Here is a 12034-nt window from a genome sequence, read left to right as displayed (position 1 = left end):
AAAGAACGATAAATAAGGTTTTCTTTTTGTTTTGAAGGTGGTTCCAATGTGTAAATTTAAAGAGAGGTTTTTTGAGGGTTCTTGTTCACAAGGTTTGAAGGGTTGTTGCAACAAAGAAAGAGAAAAAAGTTGGTGCAGATTTCGATTTTGACTCGTAGGTAGGATCGAGGTAATCTGTATTGGCTGAATATTAGTGTATTTTTTGGTCCTTCAATATATCATACTTGCTGGTTTCAATAACATAAAAGTATACAATTTTGCTGAACCACGTAAATTCAGTGTCCGCTTGATTACTTCTTTCATTGCATCCGGTGTTTGCACATTTGTCTTACTCTCAAACTCGTATAAGTGGGTCAATGAGCGTTTGACTTGCTTGGCTTGTCTAACTTCATTTACGTTTGCTTGTATGGGATGTGTGCATCAAACAAACACAGTAACCTTTTGATGGACATGTTTGTAAAAACATGTCAGAGGTTACATTCTCTATAAACCTTATAAAGATTTTTTTTTAATTAGCCAGTTCAAAGCTTCAAGGGGTTGGGCCGAGGTCGTCGAACGGGCGGCTGAAGTTTGAACCTTGCACCTTTGTTGTATCGACGCCCAGCATAATTAAGGTCATGGAAGTGAGGGTTCTAGCCTCGGAGTTTTTCCCATTTAAGGGTCTATAATCTACCTGACACCAGGACCAAGGTTTCTCCTTCTAATAAATAAAAAAAAAGAAAAAGAAAAAGAAAAACAGGGCCGGCTCATGGCTCGGCTTGCCCGGCTGGAGATCGGCTCGAATCGCACTTATCAAAAGATTGAATAGCGAGTAATAAATGAGGTCCAGTCACCAAAGTAAGTACAAGATTTTCTGTCATGTACACACGTGGTAGCAGATGGCTGATGTATCTTTGTGAACCAAACTTCCCTACATCGCCAACTCATGATCAGGCAAAAGAAACCGTTTTTTTTTTTTTGTATAAAGCACAAAGCTCCTCCTTCCATCAGCCATTCCCCTAACCGAGTAGGCTTGATTCAGAATTTTCGCTTCTTTGGAACCCTCTTGAACCATTGCAAGGCAAAGATTTAACAAGAAACGAATTGGATACAAAGGTCTCATCATGGACCCAGTGCTTCTGTTCCTCACCTGTCTAACTGTTGTTGGTCTTCTTCTATTGACTGTTTCCATCTTTCATTCACTTTGGCTACGTCCTGAGAGGATCAGGTCCGGCCTTCAGAAACAGGGGATCAGAGGGCCACCACCTTCCTTGTTTTATGGTAACAACCTGGAGATGAAGAAAATCCTAGCCATCAAAAGCAAGGATCCAACGGGGGCAGATGGTGGAATGCATGACTATGTTCCAAGAATCTTCCCATATTACGATCAGTGGTGTAGAACCTATGGTATGCAATTCTTATTGGAAAAATGAATACAAGTAAGACTTGTTTTTTATGTTTTGCAGATACCATCATACCAAAGTGTTTAGTATGATCTTTTTAGCTGTTTTGATGGGTGTGTTACACAGGGAAGGTGTTCTGTTTTAGTAAAGGAACGGTGACCTTCCTCTTTGTGAGTAATCCTGACTTGCTGAAAGAGTTCAGTCTAAGCAAATCTTTGAAACTGGGGAAGCCTTCATTCGTGAGGAAGGAAAGGGGCGCTCTGTTTGGCCATGGGATCCTTACATCCAACGGTGAGGATTGGTTACACCAGAGGAAAACCATAGCCCCCCAATTCTACTTGGAGAAAACCAAGGTAAGGTGTAGTAAGCTTTATCTTGGTCGTTCATTTGGTCCATATGAATCATTTTGAGTTATTCAATAGCGTGGGTGCTTCTTGTGATTGAAGAGAATGGTGGGCTTGATGCTTGAGTCTGCTTTTCCGATGTTGGAGGATTGGGAAAGAGCAGTGGAAAGGGGTGGTGGTCTTGGAGACATCAGGGTTGATGTGGACCTGAAGAACTTCTCTGCAGATGTTATCTCTAAAGTTTGTTTTGGGAGGAGTCATGTGGTAGGGAAGGAGGTATTTCGGAAGTTGAGGGCTCTTCAGGATGCCATTTCAAAGCAAACCATGGACATTGGGATCCCAGGGAGGAGGTAGGCCTAACACACTGGCCCGTGCTTTAAAAGTTTTTGCAGTCATCCATCATTGTTTTTGTTATTATTGTTTTCACCATCAAGCCATAAATTTCATCTAGTTTAAGAGTCTTCTTCCATCCATCATTCATCGTTATCTGAGACTAAACTGAAGTTGTTTATCCATAATATTCTCTCATATGATCACTTTTGAATAAGAGAAAGACTTCCTTCTTCATGGGAAGTAATCAAAGTGGGAAGGATATTAGTGTCAGACCATCAATCCAAATACGTGAACATCTTGATATCACTTGCAGAATTTGTCCTGTTTTGGAGGAAGGGAAAACATTAGACTGTGATTATAGAGTTGGGAAAAAGAGATTCACTTGCATATTTTCTCCAGCTATTTTAAACATACTCTCAAAATGCCTGTGAATTCTGTAGTTGTTTTAACATACCTTATATCCCCTTTATGTATATATCTTGTTTCAACATCTCCATGGGGTATGCCTTAGAATATCTCAAATGCAAATTTCCCCTTTATCTGCAACTACAAATTAGAAGACTTTAGCTAACATATTCATTTCTCAATGTGTTTTTTCATTATTCCAGATATTCACATTAAACAACAAATCTCAACTTCATGTTTATTCTCTTGCTTTTAATCCGCTTACTAGTGATGCCTTTAGTGATCATTTCATAGGGTATGATTTGTACATTAGAATCTTGTGCACTTATAATGCTGTTTACGATCTGTTTAATACACATGATTTCTTATTACTAATAGATACACACTTGAAGTTCTTTCTTACATGGAAGCCTACCATGAAGCAAAACCGTCTTCCTATTGAGAATGTTGTTTCATTAAAGAACGCTTATCGATGTTTACCCAGCCTAGGAAGTTTTCCAGAATTCACTGCCATGATCAAATGGATTCTTGCAGTTCAGTTCAACCATTACAGCTTTATGTCCAGTCAGACCCAACTGTATGCTTCAATACTGTTAAATGTATGTTTTAAGCAAGAAATTCAGTAAGAATTATTGTGAGTTTGAACTTCTTTGCATATGCTATAATTCCCAATACTTGCATCTTCCTTTCTGAAGTTTATTCTCTGTGGTCCCTTGAGCAGGTTTATTCCAACAGCCAACAACAGAAAAATTTGGAGACTCAAGAGGGAGATCAAGCTTTTAATATTGAAAGCATTAAAGGAGAGTCAGGATATGACACCAGTAGAAATGAAAAGCTCCATACTGAACTCACTTGTGCAAGGCGCTGGTCTTTTCGGATCATCTAATGCTACCAGCAGGTTCATTGTGGACAATTGCAAAAATCTGCTATTGGCGGGCCATGAAACCATATCAACGACAGCCACATGGTGCTTGATGTTGCTTGCTGCAAATCCTAGTTGGCAGATGCGTATTCGTGCCGAGGTTGCAGAGGTTTGCGGATCCAGTGGCATACCTGAACCTGACATGATCAGGAAGATGAAAGTGGTACTCTTCCAAACTCTGACCGCTTTACCCACATATATGAACTGGGAGATCACTTTAGAGCAAGCAAAACAATCAGATTGGTGAATCAATGAAATGTGCTTTGAATTCAATGAACCAAAGCGACCACTTGTTTTTGTGTAGTCTCTAAACATCTTTGTGAATTAAAATCACGAATTATGATTTTGTCACATTTTGGAGATGTGGTAGAAAGTCTAATATTTTGAATCTTTTTACCTGTATGCTAAGCTTCTTTTCCATTGATATTCATTCTTGTTTGTTGCAGCTAACTATGGTGATTCATGAGACCTTGCGACTCTACCCACCTTCAGCCTTTTTGTCAAGGGAGACTTTTGAAGACATGCAATTCGGAGACATAGTCATACCCAGAGGCACCACCCTCTGGATACCAATAACCAAGCTGCACCATGACCCTGAGATATGGGGAGCAAACGCCCTCACGTTCGACCCGGAGCGCTTCAGACATGGGATCAACAGTGCGTGCAAGCATCCACATGCGTATGTTCCCTTTGGATTCGGCCCTCGGACGTGTCTTGGGCAAAACCTGGGCATGGTGGAGTTGAAGGTTATACTTTCGCTCATCATATCAAAGTTCACCTTTTCACTGCCCCGTGTATATCGTCATTCTCCTGTTTTCCGCCTTGTCATACAACCAGAATTTGGATTGCATCTTCAAATGAACAAGATATAGTCTTGTCATGTTCATGGATTTTGCTGCTGCTGTTCTGTGTGTGTGCGCGCGCCTGCGTATACTTGATAGTACTTGGCAGACTCCAGTGACAATCAATGCCCACATCCATGTGCCACTACGATAAAAAGGATATGTAGCGACTGTCGCAGTAGACAAACATACCCTTAGGGAGTGTCACGAAAGACATATAGTGGCGATGACCCTGCCCTTGCCGTAAGAGAGTGACTATGGTGGCAAATGGTTGCCCTGGTAAAGCCCAAAATTCTATTAGAGGCAATTACATCCACTTGTGACAGCTATGTAGGTCTGGGTGGATGTCAAGTATGTCTCTAGGTTCAGTTTAGCAGGCCAATGGCTGAACTATGAAGTATTCAATTCTTGAAATCCTAAAACTCATCTGCTGTTATAACACTATTACCAGATAACGCATGTGAGTTTTCTTGGGGTGGATGAGGCGTTGGCAGCCTTACTGGGACAACCATGATCGGACGCAGGTCATCAACAAACTTCTCCTTGTGTAAAATGTAAAGGGCAGTCAGGGAATCAACAAAGTTAACTGTCGAACTGATTTAAATGAAAAATAGACTAGAGCTTTAGAGCTAGATCGCAACACAAGATCATTGGAACATGTATACATTGAGCCTGATTTGGTAGTCAGGCAATCATGTTCCTAAAAGAAGATGCTTGAAAATAATTTATTCAAGTGAGGACATACTCCAAGGGAAGCCATAAGCAATTGAAAGCAGATCGGATACTCAAGTCGAAGTGCGAAGTATCTGTTAGAAAAACCGCAAACAAGAAACAACCGAAGGAAACAATAAACAAGAATGATCAATCTAAACACAATAAAGACAGAGATTTATGTGAAAAAACCTCTCGTCAAATATGAGAGAGAGTGAAAAACCACGGCCGTCCAGAGAAAAACCTTTATTTCTCTTTTCGACAATTACAAGAGAGAAAGAAAAGAAAGAATTTATAAGGCAAGGGCGACAACCCTAAACCTAAACAAGTGATCCAAAAAGAAACCGGGTCCCAAACATAAGCCTAAAAAAAAACTGCTTCTCTACGCCCCCCAACTACAAGAACAAAAAACTCTAAATCAGGCTCCACAACTCATCAGTATCTAGACCAACTGAGTGCCGCCATGCATAATGTGGCCCACCTTCCCCAGGATGATAGTCATGTGGGACTGGGTCCCCACTCTCCTCCTGTGGTTAACCAAGGACTGTCCTAGGGGACCATGGATCCTAGGACGTGGTGGAACCAGTTGGGCCAAGCAAAGTTATCAAGTGTCTAATTCAGTGATTGTCGTAATAGGCGTCTGAAACACACCGGAGCAGATCCAGCGATCGGGCAGAGTACTTTGTAATAAAGTACCCAGCTCAATACTTATCCAGCTTTATCCTTATCCTTATGCTCACAGCGCATATCCATGTCTTGACAAGCTGTTCACGAACTGATTTATATCTCGTATCCCTTTGATTGTGGGATTCTCCATTTGTACCTATATACGCACATAGTCAATAGAATACAATGTGCGACTTACCATTCATTTGGACTTTTCCTGTAAAGTAATGGGGCCACAGATGACAGAAAATCACTGCGTGTGTATGTCACCTTGTCACATTTCCCATTTCATCCCGTCATAATTTTTTTAACTCAGCTTGCTTTTTTAGCCTCTATTCACCTCACAGGTTGAACCCCAAAGTTTTAGTGAGGCCGTTAAGCATAAGCATTGGCGCGATGTCATGACTACTGGAATTGAAGCTTTGGGGGAAAAAACAATACATGGGACATTGTCGCTATACATAATGAAAAAAGGCTATTCCGATGCCAATAGATTTTTAAAATGAATCATCAAGTTGATGGTTTCATTGAGCGTTACAAAGCTCATTTAGTTGCTAAGGGCAGGGTACATTCAAATAGAATGATTCAATTATCATGAAACATTTGCTCCGGTGGCCAAGCTTGTAACAATGCATTGTTTAGCATTGGTAAAATTTTCAGTTGGATGTCAATAGCGCATTTTTGCACAACAATCTTCCAGAAGAAGTTCATATACAACATAATTGTTTTAACCTGTGATTGCACAACAATCTACTGGTTAAAACAATTATCAAGAAATTAGTTTACAAAATTCTCCCTTACTCTCAAAGAAGCCGGCTACAAACAATAAAAAAACTGATTATGCTTTATTTACTCGACAATATGGATCCGCATTCACTTCTTTTTTAGTTTACGCCAATGATATTATTATTACAAGAAATAATCAACAATCTATTACACAGCTCATGGTTTTTTTAAACTCGTTTTCATATCAAAGATCTTGGTTTTTTAAAATACTTCTTGGGATTGAAGTAGCTAGATCATCCACTGGCATTTTTCTCAGTTTAACACGTATATTCTTGATATTTAGACAGATAATGGATTATTGAGAGCAAGTCCCACTGATTTTTCTCATGAAGCAAAAGTTTCATCTATCGGCCGACCAAGGAGAACCCCTTGAAGATCCCACTCGGTATCGTGGATTAGTGAGTTGTTTAATTTACTTAACCCTCACCAGACTTGATATCAATTACTGGGTCAATGTTTTAAGCCAATTCATGCAACATCCCTGCAAGCCTTATTTCCTGTGTTTCTTTATTTCATTTAAATCTGTTCCTTGCATGATTCAATTTGCTTATTAATAAATCTTGAACAACGTTGAGACTGAATATTTTCCTCATTCTTTACATCACTGAAAATCTAATTTTTGCGTGAGAAATTAACTGCCGATTAACAGTCTTAAGCCTGATATTTTATTCGTATTATATTGTTGAACACACAAGGATTTTGTTTCAGGAATAAATTCGTGTGGAACCAAACAAAATATACTCATTTGTGTATCACAGCAGGTGGGAGGCACGCCACGTGTTCGGTGAAACGTCCCAAAGAGCCCACTTGAACTATAGCGACCTGGTTTCACCAGATTGCGCACACATTGAGTTATTCAAATTTTTGTTATCGGTTTAAGCCTAAGCACAGTCCGCTAGTAATTCTTTTGAGCAGTCCTACAACTGCGTGGATCTGGGTTGCCTGTACTCCAAGTCAGTCCCTCTTGTGACCATTTTCTGGACCCCTGTCGATTCACTGTAACAGCAATTTAAATTTAATAATATTTAATTAATTACGCTGCTGTTACATCATCTTTCCGTCGTCATAAGCGTGGCAAGCACACCCTTCTAAAAGAAATGGTCCCACAATCGCACCCTAGCTAGTTGGTGTCCAGGGTCGCTGCTAGGGTATCCCTTGGAGTCCTCCTTGTAGGTGTCATCATCACATACACACACAAGCTCATTTGGACTGACTAAATTGAACACTGTGTTTGGGTTTGCCTAGTTTAAGGTAAACGAGCCCAGCTCGCCAGCCACAAAAGCTGATCATGAACAAGTTCATGATGAGCTGAACCAAACCGAGTCAGGAGCTGTTTGGTTCATTTACCAGCTCTAATTGCTTGCATATACTTCTGAGGTTGGTGTTGGTGAATGCTCATGGCTGACCTTGAAGTCTTTACCTCAATAAATTATTTTCAAGCAAATTTGTTTTAAGGAACATGATTCCCAGGGGTGTCAATGGGTCAGGTTTGAACCAGACCCGACCCATACGAAATCCTATAGGATCTGGGTTTGGTGATAAATAAGAAGGCCCAATTTGAATCAGGGTTGGACAAGGTCTGATTAATATATGGAGCTGGGTATGGTTTGTAAAATTTCATACCAGGACCGCACCCGACCCGAGTTCTGATTAAGATTAACAATTTTTCAATGTAAAAATGATAAAAAGCATTATTTTACTATGGTCTGGGTCTGGTTCATGTAATCCTTGTAGGATCTAGATATGGTTTCTCTTATGGTGGGTCTGATTAGACCCAGGTCCAGACACAGTACCATCACCTCAAGTCAGGTTTGGGTCTAGTTTTATATGAGTCCGAACCAAACTTGACCCATTGACACCCCTAATGATTCCTGACCTCCACATCAGGTTCTATAAAATGTTACCATGATCAGCTTCTGCCATCCATTTCTAAAGTTGTAGCCTCTCTCTTTCTCTCTTTTATTTAATTAATTCAACACATCTTGATTCCTGACTGCCCCTTGACATTATTATACATGGCAAAAACTAAAAGCTAAAAAGAAAACATTTTAAAAACAATGGGAAAACAAGAAATAATAAATATTATTATAGAAAACAAAAAAATGAAGGGAAAACGAGGAGGAAGCAAGTAAAAATCGATTTGGGAAGCTAATGAAAAGAGTGAAAGAGTGTTTCACGTTTGGAAGCGAGAAAAACTTTAAGAGGAAAAGAAAGTTTTGCCTATGAGAATTTTTTGATATGATAACTTTTCTAAATGAAAATTTTCTCTTGTTTGTGTAGCATGAGAAAATTTTTTCTGGACCATCAATGGGTGGCAGTGATGGTGGTGTGTGGTGGTGGTGATCATGATGATGGTGATGGTGAGATGGTGGGTGATGATGGTGGTGGTGAGATAGGTGGTAGGGAGTGTAAATAACCATTTTCTCTTAGTGAGAAACATTTCTCCACCCATCTAAAGGAATGTGTTCTATCAAAAAGTGTACTTTTTAGAAAAACTCTTTCAGTAAAAAAGTCTCTCTCGTTTGGAAGGGTTGAAAAACCGGTACGAATTTTTCATTTTGGGACTTTTTCCTACATCTTTATTGCTTTCAAATGTGCCCAGAATGTGAAAAGCATGCTTCTTACAAATGAGATAGAGTTTCCCCATTGTAAGGAAGCGTGGCAGTTCCTGCTTTGTAAGCGCATTTGGCTGCCTAAAGGATGCTTCAGTTAACTATGGTCGACATATCAAAAGACTATCATCTAAACCTCCGTTTATGCATGCAAGAACTAAGTGGTGATAAATTGAACAACGCATGAGCCCCAGTCAGCCTCCAACATGCTACGCTACCAGAGTGGGGCTTCAGGTCTGGCAATTGGGATCTGGTTTTTAAATTCGGCCACAGCTTACAGTGCTCAGGCAATCCAAACGAGGCATATATTAATATTAGAATCCTGGTCCAAGATCAGTTAGTTTGTTCATTACGCAGCAAGAAGCAAGGAACCATGACTCTATATAAATGACAAACTGTAGACCCAAGGGATTTGGCGTAGTGGGATGGGGGCCTAGACCGTTTGACGGGCAGTCTAGGTTCAAATCCCATAGGCATCACCCCCACCTGCATAAGCCAAAGTTTGGTGACTCTTTGGGGTCAAGGGAATGAGGGATAAGCACTCAGAGTTTCATGCTGACATGAACAGAGACCCTAACTACGGCAGGCTGAGACAGCGTGGCTAGGTCTCTTTGCATGGAGTGGTTTCTCCAATTAAAAAAATAAAATTAAATAAATGACCAACGGTACCACAAGAAAAGTAATAATGTAGATTCAACAATGGAATTTTTATGGGTCTTAAGGGATCTGTATAGAGTAGGGTGGACATCAGGGTGTCAATGGGTAGGGTTTGACCCGTACCAAACCCTATAAGGTTAGGGTTTGGTGATAAAAAAAAGAGGTCCAAATAGAAACCGGGTAAGGGTTCAACTAATATATAGATCTGGGTATGGTGTGTAAAATTTCATACCAGACCCGGGTCCGATTTGAGGCCTGATTAAGACCCGTGTTTTTTCAATATAAAAATATAAAAAATATTATTTTACTAGGTATCAACCAGGTCTGGTTCACGTAATCCTTACAGGACCTGGGTCCGAACCTGGTACCTTCATCTCAAAGACAGATTCGGGTTCACCTGGGTATGAACCAGATCCGACCCATTGACACCCTTAGTGGGCGTCCAGCCAGCCCGTTCGGTCCAGCCTGGGAGCAATACGACCAAGCTTTTATGATTATCTAGACCTAATAAGCCCCAGCATGTGAATTGTTGCGACATAGATCCAGGTTTTATCAGGTTGAGGCATAATTAGGGGTATATAACCTCATTGGACCAGCTAGGCAAGCTAGTCAGTTTGGTTTGGGTCCAAAGCTAACCGACTAATTTGAACCCTATAAAAACCCAATACGCTAACTTTTTTTTTATAACGAGGAAACCCTCTAAGGACTGGGTCGCTTAATGGCCCATCTTCCTGCCAAGTAAAACCTTAGATGAGGACAAACACGGATCCCATCATTCGAAATAGGATGGGTTTCATCATACATTCAATCCTAGCCATCCAGCGGATCCCATCATGGAATCCATGTTGATAAGCAGCCTTATGTGTCCCATCCATGATAAATTTGCGGATATATACAGCCATGCACCAGCAGGATTGTTCCAAAGTCTTTAATTTGACCATTTAGAATATATTTTTTTTCTTCTGTTTCTTTTATTTTCTTTCATCATTCCTTAAGTCCCATGGGTTTAATCCCGTAGAATCTAATTCATTTTTTCATCGACAAAGGTTACGAAATCAATTAGATTGTTTTTTTTTTTTATCAAAATTACCACGTAAAATAAATGAAGCTGGCACAACCTTTTCTAGAAACACCAAAAATGAAACTTTTGAGTGCATAAAATGAGTTGCCTAATCACATTGTTTTGGGTGCTTAAAGAAGCCCAATCAATAATATCAAATCTTGTATTGCCTAATGGCAAATTTATTCACTGATATGATGAAGCTGTTCAAGAAACATATGGCTTACTGTTTGTAAAATGGATATATCTCATACCTAATGTTACAACTGCCACTAATAACCCTTCCCCCTTGCTTTGCATCACAACAGACAGGGATATCAGCAATTGCACCATCAAGGCAATACTTACAGGCTTTACTGGACAGATCTCTAGTGCACTGAGCTAAGCCATAAATCTTCAACGCATCACCAAACTTAATCTCCCCTGTAGCAAACAATGACAGTCGGCCGGCGGCTTCCTTTGACAGTGTAGGCATCAGCTTCCCCAACTGCTTACTGAACAAATCAGGCCGGCTCACATTCTGTGTGTTCCACATGTAAAACTTGTTCTGTGTATCGACGTCAGTAAAGAAATGTATGTCCGAGTAACGTATCATACAATTATCATACCAGACAATCCCCTGTTTCTGATTAGGACATAGCTGTCTGATTTCCGTGACACCGTTCCTCATGCACATTTTACAGTCGTCACTTGCAACGTCGCCTCTGCAGAGAGCAAGGCCATAGACCTGCTCAGGATCTTTCCCGGAGGTGACGATGGTGAATCCAGAACGTGGTGTTCTTGAGGCAAGAGAACGGAGAACATTGTCAAGGTTGCGGCTGAATATGCTGTTAGAGGTGTAATTTGAAGGGCTTGGACAGAAGTGATAGAGGGGGTCTGGCCTTGCTAGGCCGTATTGTGACAAAAAAGAAAGTGTTAGTACTAAGAGGTAGAAGGTCGACATGGATGAAAACATACAGAAGAGAATGAGATACTAATGGTATGTATTTGATGGGGTTGGTTATAGTCACGCAGAAGAGGCTACCTATTTATACAAGCAAACCGAGCCCAATTTGAGTAATGAAAACTTGAAATAAGGACTTTTTTAATAAAAAAATGTGATTTCTTCAAGCTGCCAATGAAGACTATACACAACAAATTGCACGGTCCCCTCGTGACGACTTCTGCATTGCTTTTGAGAAGCAGCCAACGGAACCCTTCAAAAAACAAATCTCTAAGGTGAAACACTGAAGAAGAAATTTTCCTTTACATTAAAAAAAAAAAAAAAAACTGGTCCACAGTGCTCCTTGGTGCTTATCACCATCAGCTTTTTAG

At 40.3% G+C, this 12034-nt stretch overlaps 2 protein-coding genes across 2 annotated transcripts; one reads left to right on the top strand and one right to left on the bottom strand.

Moving 5' to 3' along the window:
* Nucleotides 1-899: 899 nt before the first annotated feature.
* Nucleotides 900-4272, top strand: LOC149844425 (cytochrome P450 714C2-like). The gene is made up of 5 exons (XM_089997210.1): nucleotides 900-1386; nucleotides 1509-1735; nucleotides 1829-2076; nucleotides 3186-3549; nucleotides 3833-4272. Exons 1-5 carry the CDS (start codon nucleotides 1104-1106, stop codon nucleotides 4256-4258), a joined length of 1548 nt encoding a protein of 515 aa, XP_089853336.1. The 5' UTR covers nucleotides 900-1103; the 3' UTR covers nucleotides 4259-4272.
* A 6593-nt stretch (nucleotides 4273-10865) lies between these two features.
* LOC149844424 (antimicrobial ginkbilobin-2-like protein) lies at nucleotides 10866-11663 on the bottom strand. Its single transcript, XM_089997158.1, has one exon. The coding sequence runs from the start codon at nucleotides 11661-11663 to the stop codon at nucleotides 10944-10946; it is 720 nt and encodes a 239-aa protein (XP_089853284.1). The 3' UTR covers nucleotides 10866-10943.
* Nucleotides 11664-12034: the final 371 nt, after the last annotated feature.

Source organism: Nuphar pumila, chromosome 2, assembly GCF_984573655.1.
Source record: "Nuphar pumila chromosome 2, dmNupPumi1.hap1.1, whole genome shotgun sequence".
Classification (NCBI taxonomy): domain Eukaryota; kingdom Viridiplantae; phylum Streptophyta; class Magnoliopsida; order Nymphaeales; family Nymphaeaceae; genus Nuphar; species Nuphar pumila.
The sequence above is the reverse complement of the archived record's forward strand: the minus strand, read 5'-3'. Positions and strand labels throughout refer to the sequence as shown.